The sequence below is a fragment of the Salmo trutta genome, chromosome 15, assembly GCF_901001165.1.
Source record: "Salmo trutta chromosome 15, fSalTru1.1, whole genome shotgun sequence".
NCBI classification, from domain to species: Eukaryota; Metazoa; Chordata; class Actinopteri; order Salmoniformes; family Salmonidae; genus Salmo; species Salmo trutta.
In genome coordinates, this window is record NC_042971.1 from 10,457,314 (window position 1) to 10,476,069 (window position 18,756).

Genomic DNA, 18,756 nt, shown 5'->3' on the forward strand with positions numbered 1-18,756 from the left:
CTGCAGACGGATACAACTGGGGCTCTGTATGTACTGTGGTAAAGGAGGGTACAGACTCCATTGGTGTCCGGCACGTCTGAATCCTGTATCTACTAGAACAGAGGGACGGTCACGTGATCTGCCATCCCCTGGGCCAGGAGTGAATATTCCATCTTCATCACTTCCTGCTAGGCTCTTTTTGGTGTCCATCTTGTTGGTTGACTGTCCCTCATGTCCTGTGTCAACAGTTTTAGTGGATTCCGGTGCCGCAGGGAATTTTATAGATCAGACCCTTGCCGCCTCTCTCAATATTACTTCATACCCGCTCTCCTCTATTTTCCAGTGCAAGACCTCGATTGTTGGTCATTAGGATCCGGAACCATTACACACATCACTCAAACACTTACCCTCACTGTGGAGTCCAATCATCAGGAGAATATCCCCTTCATCACCAGTTCACAAGATCATCCTTGGCCTACCTTGGCTTCAACGCCATAACCCCACCATTTCATGGCGAGGATGAGAATCACAGACTGGTAACCTGAATGTCAGAGGACCTGTTCCCTGTGGTTCCACGTTGGTTGAGAGCCCGTTGGTTGCCCTTCAGCCCAACATCCCGGAGGTATACCAGGATCTGAGGGAGGTATTCTCCAAGACCCGGGCCACCTGTCTCTCTCATCGCCCCTGGGACTGTGCCTTCAACCTGCTTGCTGATGCAACACCTCCGTGCAGATGCATCTACCCTCTGTCTGTGGCTGAGACCCAGGCCATGGAGGATTACATTCAGGAGGCGCTCCAACAGTGGTTCATCCGCATGTCTACTTCTCTTGCATCAGCTGGGTTCTTCTTTGTGGCCAAGAAGGGTGGAGGATTACACCCTTGCACTGGTTACAGAGGACTTGATGAAGTATTGGTGCCGTCTGCCATCGAGCAGCTCCGCGGGGCCCGCTTCTTCACCAAATTGGACCTGCGGAGTGCCTACAATCTCATCCGTATCCGGGAGGGGGATGAGTGGAAGACTGCATTCAGCACAATGTCTGGTCACTACGAGTACTTGGTCATGCCCCTTGGCTTAGCCAATGCAGTGTTCCAGGCATTCGTCAACGAGGTGTTCAGGGACCTGCTCAGACGCCAGGTGATCGTATACATTGATGACACCTTCATCTACTCAGTTAATCTGGAGGATCACATCACACACGTTCGAGCATTCCTGGAACGCCTCCTAGCCCATCAACTGTTCGTCAAGGCTGAGAAGTGTCAATTCCATCAGAGGGCGGTCTCCTTCTTGGGTTACCAAATCAGCCAGCAGGGAGTGAAGATGGATGACAAGAAACTAGATGCAGTCAGGTCATGGCCAGTCCCAACCACACTTAATAAAGGGTTACAACGGATTTAGGGGTTTGCCAACTTCTATCGTCGATCATCAGGAATTTCAGCTCTCTCCTTAAGGGAGGCCCCCGTAGGTTGGTGTGAGGTCCAGCAGCCGATGAGGCCTTTTGTCTTCTCAAGGGACGTTTCACCTCCACCCCAGTGCTGAAACATCCAGCTCCCACGATATCCTTTGTGGTGGAGGTGGACGCTTCCGAGGTAGGCGTGGGGCAGTTTTGTCTCAATGACAGGGGAACCATTCATCATTCTCTCCGACCATTGGAACCTGGAGTACATACGGACAGCGAGGAGTCTGAATCCGCGCCAAGCCAGGTGGGCCCTTTTCTTCTCCAGGTTTAACTTCACACTAACCTGTCACCCAGGCTCAAAGAACATCAAGGCCGATTCCTTGTCCCACCTCTATGATTCGGGAGAGGGCCCTGTCCTGGGTGAGCCTATAATCCTATCCTCCCGAGTAGTAGCTCCTGTGGTCTTGGACATAGTAGCTCCTGTGGTTTGGGACATATATGTGGAGAGTCGCCAGGCTTTGGAGAGGGAGCCCGCACCCCTGAACTGTCCTCCCAGGAACACCTACGTTCCTACAAGGATAAGGGATCGGCTGCTGACCTGGGCACACGCAGCTGTCGTCGCTGGACATCCAGGTATTTCTCAAACCATCCACTCCATCACTGAGAAGTACTGGTGGCCCACCTTGGCACAGGATTTCACTGTTATTTCAACTCCTGTTCCGTATGTGCCCACATCAAGTCTCCCTGGAATTCTCCAGCAGGGAAGTTCCTACTGCTTCCCGTGCCTCAGCAACCCTGGTCTCATCTATCCATTGACTTTGTAACCGATCTCCCCTCTGGTGGTGGATAGATTTTCGAAGTCAGGTCTCCCCACTGCTCTCCAGGTTGGTGAGGCACTCTTCCAGCAGGTCTTCCGTCATTATGGTCTTCTGGAGGACATCGTCTCTGACCGTGGCCCCCAATTCACATCACGAGTATGCCGGGCCTTCATGGAGAAGCTCGGGGTAACGGTCAGCCTCACTTCTGGGTATCAGCCTCAGTCCAACAGGCAGGTAGAGAGGATGAACCAGGAGCTGGGGAGGTTCCTAAGGAGTCACTGTCTGGACCGGCAGTGGGCACAATTCCTTCCATGGGCAGAGTATGCCTAGAATTCGCTGCAACACTCCTCCACTGGGTTGACTCCTTTCCAGTATGTTCTGGGTTTTCAGCTGACCCTGGCTCCATGGACTCCGGGCCAGACCGAGGCTCCTGCGGTTGAGTGGTTCCAGCATGCAGAAGTGTGTAGCGACGCTCACCTGAGACTCCAGCGCACCGTCCATCGTAAAAAAAGAACAGGCAGACAGCCACCGCAGTGAGACCCCTGTGTTCCACCCTGGGGATCGCGTCTGGCTCTCTACCAGGAACCTCCAACTGCCCTGCAAGAAACTGACCCCCTGGTTTGTGGGGCCTTTCAAGGCCTTTCAAGGAGGGTCAACGAGAGGACATATAGGTTATAGCTGCCCAATCACTACTGTATCTCACCCTCGTTTCATGTCTCCCTTCTCAGGCCTGTGGTTCCTGGTCCCCTAGCGGCTGCTGTCCCCCACGACACCCCACCACCCCCCCTGGACATCGAGGGCAGTCCGGCGTATGCTTTCAGATCTCTGCTGGATTCCCAGTGTCGTGGGGGTCGGCTCCGGTATCTGGTGGACTGGGAGGGGTATGGCCCTGAGGAGCGGTGTTGGGTTCCGGTGGAGGACATTCTGGATCCCAACATCATCTGTGATTTCCACCTTCACCACCCGAATTGACCCGCTCCTCGTCCCCGGGGTCATCCTCCTGGTCGGTACTGTCATGTCTGCTCCTCCCCTCCGGCGTGCGTCACCGGAATACTAACCACTGGTCCTGGGAATTATTACGCGCACCTGGCACTCATCGTTATGACTCACACCTGGACCTCATTACCTCTCCTTTATAGGTCCATTCCTTTTGTTCATTCCTTCTGTTACTGTCTTGTTTCATTAAACGTTTTACGTGCACCTGCTTCTCGACTCACGGCGTCATCATTACATTAACTTTTCCAACTCAAGGTATTGACAAGGGTTCAGGTAGCCCTTTACACTTCTACCTTTATACTGGTTGAAAATGGCAGATTTGGACACTAAGTGCCTAAATTGGAACGCAGTAACGTTATACATGACATTAGAGCTCAGGAAATGTATTTCGCAACTTTGTATGGGTTTTGCTATACAACTGTTCAGAACTTGAACATCGTGCACGGAACAAGAAGTTGATCCCATCCCTCCCGGTAATTGGGCAACTTTTGCAATTTTTTTGTTGTCTGAGTAAGGGAAATGCTGTAAATTATGAGGACTCGATGTATTTTGAAAGATGAGACGTTAAGGATTATAAATTCCGCTCTAATGTCACAAACAAGCCAAACATCAGTGAGTCAAAGTGCACTTCACATTTCCATAAAACTCAAGTAATATACAGTGTCAACGTTCATGATCACTGTTTGATGTACAGTTACAAGATGCCATGGTGTTAAACCCTGAGTTGTCCTGAACAGAATGCCTATGTTCGTATTTTTAAGAAAATTTGAGATGGACCGCACATCTGAACCCGTTAATTACTCCATTCTATGCGCACAATAATGACAACCCGCTTTTCTGAAAAGCCTAACACTAACATTGTATTTTATAATTTAACTAGTCATGTTGGCAGTAGAACACGCTTCCAAATGATTCCCCCTGACCCAGATTGCGATTTATAATGGGCCGTTTTTGGATTGTGTAAACAACAGTAATTGTGTAAAGGCGGGGATGCAGGCCTGTGTTCCAAACAAAACTAAGTGTGCTTGTTCTAGTTCCTCAACGACACAGCTAGGAGAGCTCAAAAAGCACTTTGTAGTTGAAGACTCTTTGTGTCACAAAAGTGCATTGAAATTACTTAGGAACTGTGCACACTTTGGACAGTTCCTACCCCAAATTTTCCAAGAATATTGTTACTGAGTGTATTTTCAGATTTAGTTATCAACAAATGCAGCAAAAAGTACAGTAAATATCAAATGCACATAAAATCAAGTAATGATTGTATTCCATCTTGTGTCAAGTGAACTGTTGTGTCCTCACGTTTAGTCCAATGTTCCCATAATCTCAACTGTTCTGTTTTTAAAATTGCAACCATGGTTATGCATTTCCATATTTCTTCTGTACGAAACACTTCCTTTTAGCTCTATCCATATAGTCCAATTCCCCAGAGTGTAAGCGGTTAAAAGGGTTCAGTTTGAACACATTGTAATGTTGATAGTGTCTCTGTGCTATACTTTTCCGGTCTCTGGACAGGGGATAGTGGAGAGAGGTCTGTAGTGAAGAGAAAGATATGTATGATTTAGATCATAACATCAGTCAGTTCTCCGGGAACAACAACAGTTCCCTGGTAACAGTAATTTACTGTACTGGAAATGTCATCCCCCACAGTGAGTATATTTAAAAAAAAAAAAAAAAAAACTTTTTATAAATGTAGTGTATCTTGTTTTAGAGAGAGAATAGTTCCTTTGAGCTATTTTGAATATGTAAGATCTCTTTAGTACTGTCTTTTTCCAATGGACAGAAGCTGTATGCTGATGTTAGAATTTGATGACATCAACATGAAGATATTGAGCAGAACAGACCCTGTACTCATACATGTTCCTCTGTGTCCACTTTGCCAACAGGTCACCCGATTCTGATCTTTTGCCAATTATTCGAAAATACAAATTAGTAGAAAAGATACGAGATGGGCTGCCTGTGTAAACGCAGCCGTGGTGTCTGAATAACAGAGAGCTAGTGAAATTAGTATGTTCACAAACATGTAGGTTTCAGATGAGCATTTGGAAATCAGAGGTCAGGCTCAATTAACCCTGATGGCTGCTTCATTTTGTGTCCCCCAGCCAGAGGCTGTCCCGGGCCTGTCAATCACAGGTGTGCTAGTGATTTTGATGCAGATTGTGCACATGTATTCATTAAAGATCTAATTGGGCTTCCCACAGTGACATATGCCAGATCCTTCCCAGCCCTCCACGGTGAGTTGTTCCAGCTGCCCATTTTCTACTGAGCCTTGATATTTTACTCAGACATCCAGGCAGAGATGGGTGATGAGCAATTAATTCCTAAAATATGGGACCAATTAGCTCCTATTTTGGGATGACCACGATTAATGGGACGCTTCAATCCACATCTGTAATGAAATAGCCTCATTTTAATTAGACGTGATGCAAAATGCTTGATCCAAATTACATCATTTTCATTTCTATTATCCTTTCCAGATCGCTGCTCAGAAGAAAAACCTAAAAAAGTATCACTACATATTGGCTAACCTGGTAAGTCTGGCCGTCTCTGAAACGATGGAAGCTTTAATGCAATATGCAAGCTCCATTGCGTAATACAATTTCATTATTTATTTTCAATCTATTTCAAATGTCATCGCAGATATTACTGAAACTCCCAGTAAGGAAACACTACTGTGAAAGTTGTATGAATGTGTGTTTTGTTCACAACACTACAGATGCCACAGTGAGAAGTAAAATAATAACTCCATCCCGCACTGAAGGATCAAAAACTTTGAAGCACAACTGTAGCTTACTTTTATGCAGAATTGATAGAAACTGATTGTTTAGATTCATCGATGGTGGCGTTGTTCCGTGTATTGGTGCCTCTTCATCTTCTCTGTATCTGACTGACTGTAGCTCTTCTGCTTGTCTATGCAGAACACAATGTAGACAGATGGCTGATTACCCGCTGAGCAAGGGAATGATCCTCCTGCAAGGCATTGCGGGGCTCTGAGCTTTTTATGTGTAGGAAAATGTGTGTGCGTGCGTGTGTAAGTGTGTGTGCGTGTGTAAGAGTAAGGGCGTGCATGTTTACACTATACTTGTGCTTATATATTTGGTATTGGAATCTCTGTGTGTGTGTGTGTGTGTGTGTGTTTTCTTTGCATAACTAAACAGAAGTTATTCCTCCATTATTAATGGGATCAATTCATTGCTTGATGTTTATATTCATCGGCCACCATCATTTTATTATTGTTAGTAGGCTAAAATGATAAGCACTGTGACGGTAAATCAAATTCAGCAGGGACCTTATGAGCTTATAGTAGATACAATAAATATTAGGCAGAGGGGACTCTGTTAGAATGCTTCTGCATTTACACTTACTGTATCCAGGTGTACTGTAGCATATATGTTTCCATGGAAACAGAACTGTAATGTGTAGTAAGTTATTGTATTTCTTTGGTTGCCTCTCACGTTAGCATAGCTTCATACAGAGATCTGAAGTTAACTGTCGCCCTTGAGGCAACAAGCTAGCATCTTGCTCTAGTGGTATGTTGGGTTAACTTTTAGGTGTGTTATACAGAGTGGTTCTTCAGGAGAGGATGCTGTACGTTTGGCTTGAGGTTGCATGTCAAGAGCATGGTTTAAAAGTGCACTCCAGAGGGCTCAACTCAGAGATCTGGAAACATTTGTGGTAGACCTCATAATTGGACTGTGAAACAGAGAAAAAAACACAGTGACTTCACAGGCAGGATTGTTCAATTCATAATTGGATTGTGCTATAGGAAAAAGAAACACCCCAAAACTGCAATTGTACAAGTAGGATTTCTTAGTTTATAATTGGGTCCAGTAAACGGGGGAGCTGTCAACTCTAAAATAATGATGATCATAAAGGCAGCAAGATGCAACACTCTGTGTAAATAGGATCCCTGCGGTTCATTACCATGGGAGCTATTTTCTGGAGGGGGGCACACACACACACAAACATAAACTCACAAACTCATTCACACTCCCTCTCTTTTATTGATTAAGCATGGCCTATGTAACAAGACTTGATCTTAGTTATCAACCTGTGAAGATTCCCTATACTTCCAGCGCTCTTCTGATTAATTATAGCCTCAGGGTAAGAATGTAATATGTAATATGGGACTTTTTATCATTCAAGAAAGCATTAAAATAATGTTTGCTGAAGCCTGTTTCTGAGGCAAGCTGCAGTATGACTCCAGATGGGAGGTTTAATGTAGTTTGATGCTCTTAGACTGGAGATGCAGGTAATTAAATGCAAATACGGTGAGGGGAGTCTCTCCCACTTGGTTGCCCACCATATCCCTACGTCAATCAAAGAAAGCACTAGGAACAATTCAATTTGAAGTTCCAATTTTAAGTCCTCAGGCAATTTTCTTGATGTGTGTCTGCTGTATGTTTTAGTATGCACACTTACCCGTATGCTCAAAGACTGAGAGTGCCGTCCTGTGTTTGACTTGAAACAAATGTGTTATTCTATCTTTGTAGTCATATTTGTAAATCAATATAGCAAAAGAGGGCAGATGAAGTTGAAAAGACAGCTGCGGAGATTGCTTGTCGAACTGTAGAAAAGTGTTTTTTGTCATAGATTTGTAATGATTGCCTGGACTTTTAATCTCTGGCTTCTCAAATGGGGTTGAACAGCTGAATAGCAGCTCTGAGAAATCAAAACTTTCAATACCAGCACTCTGAAAAGACTGTCATACAATTATCTGCACCATCATTACGGCTGGGACATTTTTGGCTCTGTTTTGTTTACTTAGCTCAAGTTTGCTTCTGTTTTGAAAGAAGTTGATTCCTTCTTTCCTAGGGCTTTTTGGACATGAACTTCACTGAGTTCCAGAAGACTGGTGCCAACATCACCGGTTTCCAACTAATGAACTACTCAGACGAAAATGTCAGCAAGGCCATAGAGGAGTGGGTGGACTTTGACAGCAAAGACCTCAAACTACCCAAGGGAAGACTGAAGGTATGCTCGAACTTTCTCATTGTTCAGAGATCTTTCTATTCAAGTTTTCTTGGTTACAACAAAAATATGTTAGCCTCTAATGTTGCCTCCTTGGATTTGCCCTCTCAGTACACAGGAGCCCTCACGTACGACGGAGTGAGCGTCATGGCAACTGCATTTCAGAACCTTCGGAAGCAGCGTATTGACATTTCCCGGCGAGGTAATGCTGGCGAGTGTCTGGCTAACCCACCAGCTCCCTGGGGCCAGGGTATCGACATCCAGAGAGCCCTACAGCAGGTAGGCAGTTAGCATCACTCACTCCACAGCCACAGCTGGATGACAATGACTTGGAATTAAACTCAGTGCTAGCCGCACAGGTAATGAATCATGTATGACTATGAGAAATACTGTACAATACAATAAAATGCAATGCAATAAAATACAATACCAGCTTAATTAAGTACTATTGCGTTAAAACCCTCAGTTTCAGGCCCACCAACATTTTAAGAAACTGCAATTGCAAGCCTATGAGCGATATGTAATTCTTAGATAGTTATCTTGTGACCTGGAGACGTATATTATGTTAGACATCATGCAATGTCAACACAACCAGCTGGTAATATTACAATCCTGAGATAGCAATCTTGTGTTCTTGAGATAAGAAAAATGATGTTATGTTATTTTTGCTTGTAGCTATGATACAGTATTATGTGAAAATATAGCAGATGTTGATTTCTTTGTGTACTGTACTTAAAAAGCCTTGAGTGTTATTCAGATTCCAGGTTGCACATATCTCCTAGAGTTAGCAGTTCTTCGTACCAATCCTGGTCTATATCTGGTTTGTCCCGCAGGTTCGGATTGAGGGATTGACTGGGCATGTCCAGTTTAACGAGAAAGGCCATCGGACCAACTTCACGGTCAGCATAATGGAGCTGAGCCCAAGTGGACCACTGAAGGTGAATCGGGACTTTTCTATAATCTCTATAATTATCAATCAACCTCTTTATCATCCTCGGGGGAAATCTGTTGTGTACAGTTAGACAGTATACTGTATGATATTTGACCTAAGCACAGTAGACACAGTAGGATAAATCCATCAGATTTGATTTAAATGTTTGATTTAATGATTGATTTAATGTTAATGACAAATCGTTTTTCAATAAAAATGGACTGGTCATTTACTAGCAATATGCCCAGGATCAAGAACAGCTGGAGCCAAACAAAACATAACAGTAAAATGAACAAATTGGCATTGTCTATAATGAGTGTCTCCAATGTTCACGTCATGTCAAAATGTGACATACTGTATTTGCTTTCATGGCGTAGTTGTTTTATTTTCATATTATTTTATTCATATGCAAATCATTTCTTTACAATGAATCAGAAAATGAGTTACCCTAGTTCTTTGAGTTTATAATATACCCATTTATATTTCACATGACAAAATGTACATTTTATCAGAGTAAATACATGAATTCAACCAGTGGCACCTTAGCTATAGAACTTAGTGATCTTGCATATGTGGAGCAAATTCCTCTTATCATTTAGTATGCAGGGTGTTTGTGCATTAAGATGACTGTATATTTCTCTTTAATGTTATCACCAAGACAGTCTTACAACCTGAGAGTAGGACAGGCTGGCCAAGACGTACAGTAGGAGGTGTTGGTTATCATGGAGTATGGTTTGAGGACTAGCTAGGGGATTAACCGTAAGAGTTAAGGGATGTGCTTATCCCCGCACAACACTACAGCATATTCATATTTATTACACTATAAATAGAAGTGTAGGATTTCCTCTGCTATGTGTGTTGATATACTGTACCCCTTCTGACTGCAGGTGGGCTACTGGAATGAGAATAAGAACTATGTGAACACAGCGGTATACACGCCGGTGGTCGAAGAATTCTTCGGACTGCAAAACAGGACCTACGTTGTGACCACTATCCTTGTAAGTCTCACTGGCTTACCTGAAAGGCTCAATGTTTGTATGATGATAATGTTCTGTGGACCAAAAGACGACAGTTGTTTAAAGCTGTGTTTGGTATGGAAACATAGAACAGTGGAGTCGCTTTTATCAACCCATGTAGCAGTACGGCAGTGCAGTATAATGTTACAAAGTCCTTAGAACTGTCTGTATTTTTTTTGGCATAGTGATATCTGCACAGCTTTGTAAACAGAAGGTAGCTGCAGCAAAAGAACAGATACACAAATTCTCTCATGTTGTCATATGACAATGCCCTGGCAGCAGAAGCCGTGGTATTAGTGTGTCTTTGAGGGCTGTCCCAGAAGCGACTCTCCTGCCTGGCTATGAAGTCCGAGCGGTCAGAGTTGGCAAGCCTGCTGATTATGCTCTTTCCCTTTCTGCATGGTGACTGCATTCAGCTTCTCCATTGTAGCTCTGCCATATCAACACATCAGAGAGGTTCAGGTCACCTCTGGTCAGTCCCGTCGGCTGTGCTGAATAACACTGCCAGTAGAACTGGCATGAGAATGACGGCCAGGTGGAAAGGCTATACTGAAAAATAGGGATTTTTTTTGGTTAGATTCACAAAGGGATAGAAATGATTGGCAACTATCCCAGATACATTGGAGAGTGTATTTATTTAAACTTTTCATATCCTAATTGCAGGGTTTCTATTTCGTACAGCACGTTCCTCCATGTAAGCAATCCCTGTTGAAATAGTCTATCAATACCAGTGGGTCAAGTCATCTACATGAGGTAGGAAGGGATCAGGGAGGGAGAGACCTTACCTGTTTCAAAATGCTTCTGGGCTAATCTAAACTCTTAATTCTGTTCTTTTGAAACCACCATCTCTACCACACTGTGGTCTATTTCCAGATTGTACGCTATGCTTTGTCCACCTGTAGCCTTGCCACGAGGGCTGTTTTCACAGCAGCTCTGTTCTGCTTTATCTGGAGGGCAGAGCTCCACACAGCCCCTTTACAGTCACACCGGCCTGGCCAGCCAGAAATAGCAGGAGTGCTGCTCGCCCATCAGATCTGAGTCAACCCACACTAAGGAGAAGGTGCGAGAGGGTGGCCATGAATAATGCCATTTGAAGGCCCCTTCGTGTAGGCTACACAAAGAAATGTACATCAATTGGTGTGAAGCCCCATGACCAGGGATGTAGTGCTACCATAGCACGGCTGGTAAAAATATTTCAGTACATTTTATTCTGATTTAATTACCACAAAAATTCCATGAAAACGATAGAACGAGTAACCACATAAATATGTAGGTTATAGCAGCCTATAGGTAGGTAAATGGTGGTTTCCTCCCTGTCTTCTCTCTCTCTCTGGCAGTGAATAACTATAGTCGTGTGTGTGCGGAGGCCCGTCGGTCAGACGCTTGACCACTTTGAGCGGGCCAAATCCAACAAAGCAAGATAGACAAAATACTCTACCAGGGGTTTCTAAAACGGCTGTCTTCAAAACAGTTTGTTATGGACTTGGGGCTAACGTATGAGGCACTTGAACTCGCCCTACTGTCCGAGAGCTTAGCTTACAGAAAAGTACCACCTCTGTTGCGTATTCAGACAAACTGATCTACCGCATGAACCTCATCATCACACCAACGAGATCAAGGATCCAAATTTACAGCGTGTCTGCCTTGACGTTCATGAAGCTCCACGGGACCCCTCTTGCGCAGTGGAACCCAGAACGATATGCGAGAACTTGGTTACGGTGCTGTTCTTTCACCACCATGATTCAAAGCGTGTTCAAATCGCTTAAAATAACCCTCATCAAGATCTGTTGCCTATTAGTTCTACTCATCACTTAATTATAATAGTAATGTTACAAATAGAAGCTTATCACTTCTCACAATGATGCTCGACTAGTAAAGGTACACCAAAGCTAAATCAATGTCTCGCAAGATCACATAATGATTCATAAGTATTTTACAGAACAGAACCAAATATACACTGAACAAAATATAAAGTATTGGTCCCATGATTCATGAGCTAAAATATAAAATCACAGACATTTTCCATACTCAAAAGAAAAACGTTTTTCTCTCAAATGTTGTGCACAAATTTGTTACCATTCCTGTTTGTGAGCATTTCTCCATTGCCAAGATAATCCATCCACCTGACAGGTGTGGCATATCAAGAAGCTGATTAAATAGCATGATCATTACACAGGTGCACCTTGTGCTTGGTACAATAAAAGGCCAATTTCAAATGTGCAGTTTTGTCGCACAACACAATGCCACAGATGTCTCAAGTTTTGAGGGGAGTGCAATTGGCATGCTGACTGCATGAATGTCCACCAGAGCTGTTGCCAGAGAATTTAATGTCCATTTCCCTACCATAAGCTGCCTCCAATGTCGTTTTAGAGAATTTGGCAGTATATCCAACAGGCCTCACAACCGCAGACCACGTGTCTGGCGTTGTGTGGGTAAACGGTTTGCTGATGTCAACGTTGTGAACAGAGGGCCCCATGGTGGCGGTGGGGTTATGGTATGGGCAGGCATAAGCTACGGACCACAAACACAATTGCATTTTATGGATGTCATGCCATTCATCCACCGCCATCATCTCATGTTTCAGCATGATAATGCACAGCCCCATGTCACAAGGATCTGTACACAATTCCTGGAAGCTGAAAATATCCCAGTTCTTACATGGCCTGCATTTTCTCTAAGACATGTCACCCATTTAAGCTTTTTTGGGATGCTCTGGATCGACATGTACGACAGTGTGTTCCAGTTCCCGTCAATATCCAGCAACTTCGCACAGCCATTGAAGAGGAGTGGAACAACATTCCACAGGCCACAATCAACAGCCTGATCAACTGTATGCGAAGGAGATGTGTCACGCTGCATGAGGCAAGCAAATGGCGGTCACACCAGATAGACTGGTTTTCTGACCCACACCCCTACCTTTTTTTAAGGTGTCTGTGACCAACAGATGCATATCTGTATTCCCATTAGGCCCTAATTGACAGATTGTTGCATGTTGCATTTATATTTTGGTTCAGTATAATAGCATATACTGTAGCATAGTAGGCCTATAATATGTTACACCAAAAACACCTCAGTCATTTCTTATCTGAAGCTGAATAGACCAAAAAAATATCAACTGCACGCGCCACTGGGCAGGATAAATGCTTTGATTTAAACAAAATAAGCCTACAAGAAAGGCTAATAGTTTGTTAACACCATTTGCTTTAATTTGCTCATGAAACAGTAATTCAAGAAGATCTAAATGCATATTCCCATGAAACTGATTGAGATCAGTTGATAGGCATGCAGTTTGGATATTTCACTGGTAAAACGTGAAGAATAATCATTCACGATTGACAGTGATAATGGCCTATTTTGATATTAGGTAGGCCTATGCCTAACTTGTTGTTTGAGAATATAAAAAAGATTATATTTTCTTAAGGCTTTCTGTGGTCATAGGCAGATGTTGCAATTGGAGGATGCATTTTATGCATAGGCCTATTCTACAATGATATTCAATAGGCTACATCTGTCAGTACAAACTTTGATTGAGAAATGATGACATCATAAAAAAATGTGCACTATACCACTGCCCAATGTTTGCATAGAAGGTGATATAGTATACCGTACCGTGTACATTATCCCAAAGAAAGGTAGACAAGGAAAGCTTTATAATAAGTGCCCCTGAAAGAGTCATGGTGAATGCATGCAATATGTGACGAAAATGTTTAAAAGAACCAGGCATCAATGTTGTCCTTCATGTTTCCAAGGAATCTCCATATGTGATGCTAAAGAAGAACCATGAGCAGCTGGTGGGGAACGATAAGTATGAGGGCTATTGTGTGGAGCTGGCCGCCGAGATCGCCAAGCATGTGGGCTACACCTATAAACTAGAGGTCGTAAGTGATGGCAAGTACGGAGCCAGAGACGCTGAGTCCAAGATGTGGAACGGGATGGTGGGCGAGCTGGTTTATGGGGTTAGTAACCATCTCATGAACATACCGGGCACCTCACTAGGCTCTAAGAGGACAAATGTGTTTATCATACGCTCTCAGACAACACAGCAGTCCATGGAATTCATCCAATGGCAATGACAATAATAGCTTTTTAATTTGACACAGCCTGACTCATTTTTAATGTAACCCCTCATTCGGTTTATAAAGTTGCAGTAACTAAAATGGAATGCTGCAAATGTGGTACAATATTTGCAACAGTACACACCATTTTACCATCCCTGTTCGCAAACTTTTTATAGTCCTGTACCCCTTTAAACATTCAACCTCCAGCTGCGTACCCCCTCTAGCACCAGGGTCAGCACACTCTCAAATGTTGTTTTTTGCCATCATTGTAAGCCTGCAACACACACAGAACTGCTTGTTGCACTTTCAATGAGGCTCTCTTGTTCAGAAATCGGTAAGTGGACTAGAGGCAGGGCATGAAAGGGATAACGAATCCAGTTGTTTGTGCCATCTGTTTCGGGAAAGTACCTGCGTAATTGCTCACACAACTCGCTCAGGTGCTTCGCTGTATCACATTTGACATTGTCCGTAAGCTTGAGTTCATTTTCACACAAAAAAATCATACAATGATGAAAAGACCTGTGTGTTGTCCTTGTTAATGCAGACAGAGAAGAGCCCCAACTTCTTAATCATAGCCTCAATTTTGTCCCGCACATTGAATATAGATGCAGAGAGTCCCTGTAATCCAAGATTCAGATCATTCAGGCGAGAAAAAACATCCCCCAGATAGGCCAGTTGTGAGAAACTTGTCATCATGCAAGCGGTCTGACAAGTCAAAATTATGGTCAGTAAATAAAACTTTAAGCTCGTCTCTCAATTTAAAAAAACGTGTCAATACTTTGCCCCTTGTAAACCAGCGCACTTCTGTATGTTGTAAAAGCGTTACATGGTCGCTGCCCATATCATTGCATAATGCAGAAAATACACGAGGGTTCAGTGGCCTCGTTTTAACAAAGTTAACCATTTTCACTGTAGTGTCCAAAACATCTTTCAAGCTATCAGGCATTCCCTTGGCAGCAAGAGTCTCTTGGTGGATGCTGCAGTGTACCCAAGTGGCGTCGGGAACAACTACTTGCACGCGCGTTACCACTCCACTATGTCTCGCTGTCATGGCTTTCACGCCATCAGTAGAGATACTAACATGAGCAGCAGCTACGTTTGGCTACATACGGACTGTTAGTGGAATTCCTGCGAGAGAGTAACGGTTAATGTGATTGATGTTCATTATTTGACTAGGCTACCTGTATTTGACATTGTGTTGTATTTTCGCTGAAAACAAAATGGTTTAATTCGATTTTTTGGCAGTGAAACAAGGCTACTCAGGCGAGGAAAAAAAAAACTCACCCAAATGTATAGCCCCGTTGGAAAATATAAATGGACTGTTTGAAAATGTGAAGAAAAAATGTGAATCACAAATGTGAATCACATTTTTATTTGGCGTACCTCCAATGGCATTGCGCGTACCCCACTTTATATAATTTTTACATACCCTACATTACTCATCTCATATGTATATACTGTACTCTATACCATCTACTGCATCTTGCCTATGCCGTGTGGCCATCACTCATTCATATATTTTTATGTACATATTCTTATTCATTCCTTTACACTTGTGTGTATAAGGTAGTTGTTGTGAAATTGTTAGGTTAGACACCTTGATAGATATTACTGCATGGTTGGAACTAGAAGCACAAGCATTTTGTTACACTCGGATTAACATTTGCTAACCACGTGTATGTGACAAATAAAATTTTATTTTATTTGGGCATACCCCAGTTTGGGAATACCTGCATCACAACCTTCACTATAGCTCTTCCCCAGTGATATGCTTCAATATTCAACCAGACACTACCTTAAACCTATTTTTAACCTAACAAATGTCTACAAAAGACAATGATCATATTAGTGGATGTTTGTCACATACTAAATACACAAAACAAATTCAATGTGGCTTTTCGTATAGATTCTGTTCTCTGGAACACGTACAGATCTACATTGTACGTTATGTTGCTGCTGTAGACAAAGGACATACTGTAGTGCAGTTTATTTATTTCCAATACTATGTAGGGTTAACATAATATCTTTGAGAAGAATGACAATGTGTTGGAGAAGTGTGTCACAGCTTGGCTTCAGCCAGGACACAATGTGTCCCTATGAGCTCTAAGATATGTTCTGACAAAAGGTCTATACCTCTCACTTTACATGTCCATCAGCTCAATGTCAAAACATAACTACACAATGCAGATGGGCCCAGATAGGCTGTCAATGTTGAAGTGGTAAGGTACCAAATAGTCAAAAGCTGTTACCCGTTACCCCCCAAAAGTTGAGTAACAGGCAACAGAATGAGCACAATACAGTTGCTGGATGTGTATTCCAGGAAGTCTGTTATTGAAATGTCCCTTACCAAACTGTCACTTCCCATATCTTACATTTTTCATGGGAATCATGTCAAACCCTATTTCTCTGCCCTCAGGAACTTGATATGAAAGATACGCTCTAACAGTTTGGTCTAGGGTAATGTAGAATATGTTCTGTCCATACAATGACAGAGGTGCTGGGTGGACTCAACCAAATCAAGTCTCGCTTGGAGGGTTTTTGTTTTTTCTCTCAGAGTAGTAAGCCTAATATTTCTTGAAAGCGATTCATTATTATTCAGCTTGAAAAGACTGAGAGTTTATGTAAGCTGGAGCTCTCTAGAGAGAGTTATCTCAGAAAGTCCTCTCTTATGAAAAGAGAGTTTACTATTACTGATGTGTATGCTAATCCCTGCCCATGGGAATAGTTATTTACATTCCTTCACCTCACCTTAAGGAAATACTTTTGTCATCTCCACTTGAAGACTTTATGGGTGGAAGGACGAGTACAGAGATGGGATTTCTGAGTGTAGGGATACTGTTGGTGAATTGATTTGAATTGAATTGATGGATACATAGATAAACACGTAATTATCTCCTTGCCTCCTAGAAAGCGGACGTGGCAGTAGCGCCGTTGACCATCACCCTGGTAAGAGAGGAGGTGATCGACTTCTCCAAGCCCTTCATGTCCCTGGGCATCTCCATCATGATCAAGAAGCCTACCAAGTCCAAACCTGGAGTCTTTTCCTTCCTGGATCCTCTGGCCTACGAGATCTGGATGTGCATTGTGTTTGCTTACATCGGCGTGAGCGTGGTTCTCTTCCTGGTCAGTCGCTTCAGCCCGTACGAGTGGCAGGGGGACGACTCCGATGGGGAGGAGGGTCAAGAGCAGCAGCAGAGACAGCAGCACAACCAGCCATCGTCCTCCAGTCCCAGGAGAGAGCCAGGTCAGTCCCAGTCCCAACAGGGCCAAAACCAGGGCCAAGGACAGGGACAGGGCCAGGGGCAGAACGAGGGGCACACCAATGAGTTTGGGATATTCAACAGCTTGTGGTTCTCGCTGGGCGCCTTCATGCAGCAGGGCTGTGACATCTCGCCAAGGTAGGTGATCTGTTTTCTACCCCCGCTGTTACCTGTAGTGTTTCTATTAACAACGTTAACGTCCTTCCTCATTCATCAGTATTACTGTGTGTCATCATCAGCAGACATAATCTTGAATTGTGTTTTTTTGTTGTTGTACTTGAGTAATACAGTATTTGTTAACGGTGAGATCCTCCATACAATGTCTTACAACAAAATACATTATTATGATTAATACCAAGGAAATGAAAATTCAATTAACCCAGGTAATGCGTGAAAACATTTGAACTGATGAAGGCAGGTGACCATTGCCAATCTACTGCAACTGCACTCTGCTAAAGATAAATCATCCAGTGTGATGAAATGTATTGTCCCCCCCATACCCCCTTCCACATGGTGATGAATTAGGTCAAGAACAAAAGTAGTTAGAATAATTACCCCACAGTGAAGACAGCGGAGATGCGTCATCAGCAGACGGGATACAGAGGCATCCTGCAGAACAGAACAGAAGCAGAGCAGAGTGACAGACTGACCGGCAGACAGTATGGCTGGACTGGGCCTTGAGGAGGTTATGTTCTATTCACAACCCAAGGCAGCAGCAATGAGGTCCAGGTCAGACCCAGGCCAGGTGTACCCTAGCCCAGGTCAAGCCCCAGGGCCTAGTGCACAGAGTTCAGTCTGGGCCAGGAGGCTGCTGTTTGAGGGGCTAGTTGTTGTGCTCTTATCAGGGCAGACAGGGATATCAACAGATGCTTCTCAGAGAGGATATCCAAAGGTTTCCTTAAGATAGTGTTATTTTTGGGACACAAAAGAGGGTTTCTTTTTCATGCTGTTTCTCTGTAAGTAGATATGTCCATTTCAAAAGAAGAATTGGAGTATCTAGATAGATTCGGTTATGTTTCTTACCTGATGCATTCCTTCCAGTGAGTTAACAATAAAGCAACCCTTTTTTGACATTGTGCCACCTGTGTATCTCACAGAAAGAAAATGACATATACATATCGGATTGCAATTGCTTTGGTCATATCTATGTGTCTCCTTATGTACTGCTCTCTTGGCATAGGGCAGGAGTTCCATTCTCATTATCACAATTCCCCGCCTTGCGCCTTTGTTTTCAACTGACCGTACTGTCCTGCGTTCCTGCCTGCCTGCCTGCAGGTAAAGATACTATGATCCTCGCCTGGCATCCTTTGTTCTTTCATATTCCACTGTCACC

The 18,756-nt window shown here is 43.5% G+C and overlaps 1 protein-coding gene across 5 annotated transcripts in view; it reads left to right on the top strand.

Annotated features, from left to right (window-relative positions):
* Positions 1–18,756, top strand: part of LOC115148454 (glutamate receptor 1) — a 93,866-nt gene that overhangs the window by 55,438 nt on the left and 19,672 nt on the right. For all 5 annotated transcript variants that reach the window (XR_003866678.1, XM_029690355.1, XM_029690356.1 and 2 more), the window contains exons 5-11: positions 5,665–5,718; positions 8,003–8,161; positions 8,270–8,437; positions 8,992–9,096; positions 9,977–10,087; positions 13,855–14,061; positions 17,071–17,561. Coding sequence is in view for 4 of the 5 variants with exons in the window: in XM_029690355.1 (XP_029546215.1) it covers positions 5,665–5,718; positions 8,003–8,161; positions 8,270–8,437; positions 8,992–9,096; positions 9,977–10,087; positions 13,855–14,061; positions 17,071–17,561 (1,295 nt within the window). In the remaining variant the exon portion in view is untranslated. The remainder of the gene's footprint in view (positions 1–5,664; positions 5,719–8,002; positions 8,162–8,269; positions 8,438–8,991; positions 9,097–9,976; positions 10,088–13,854; positions 14,062–17,070; positions 17,562–18,756) is intronic.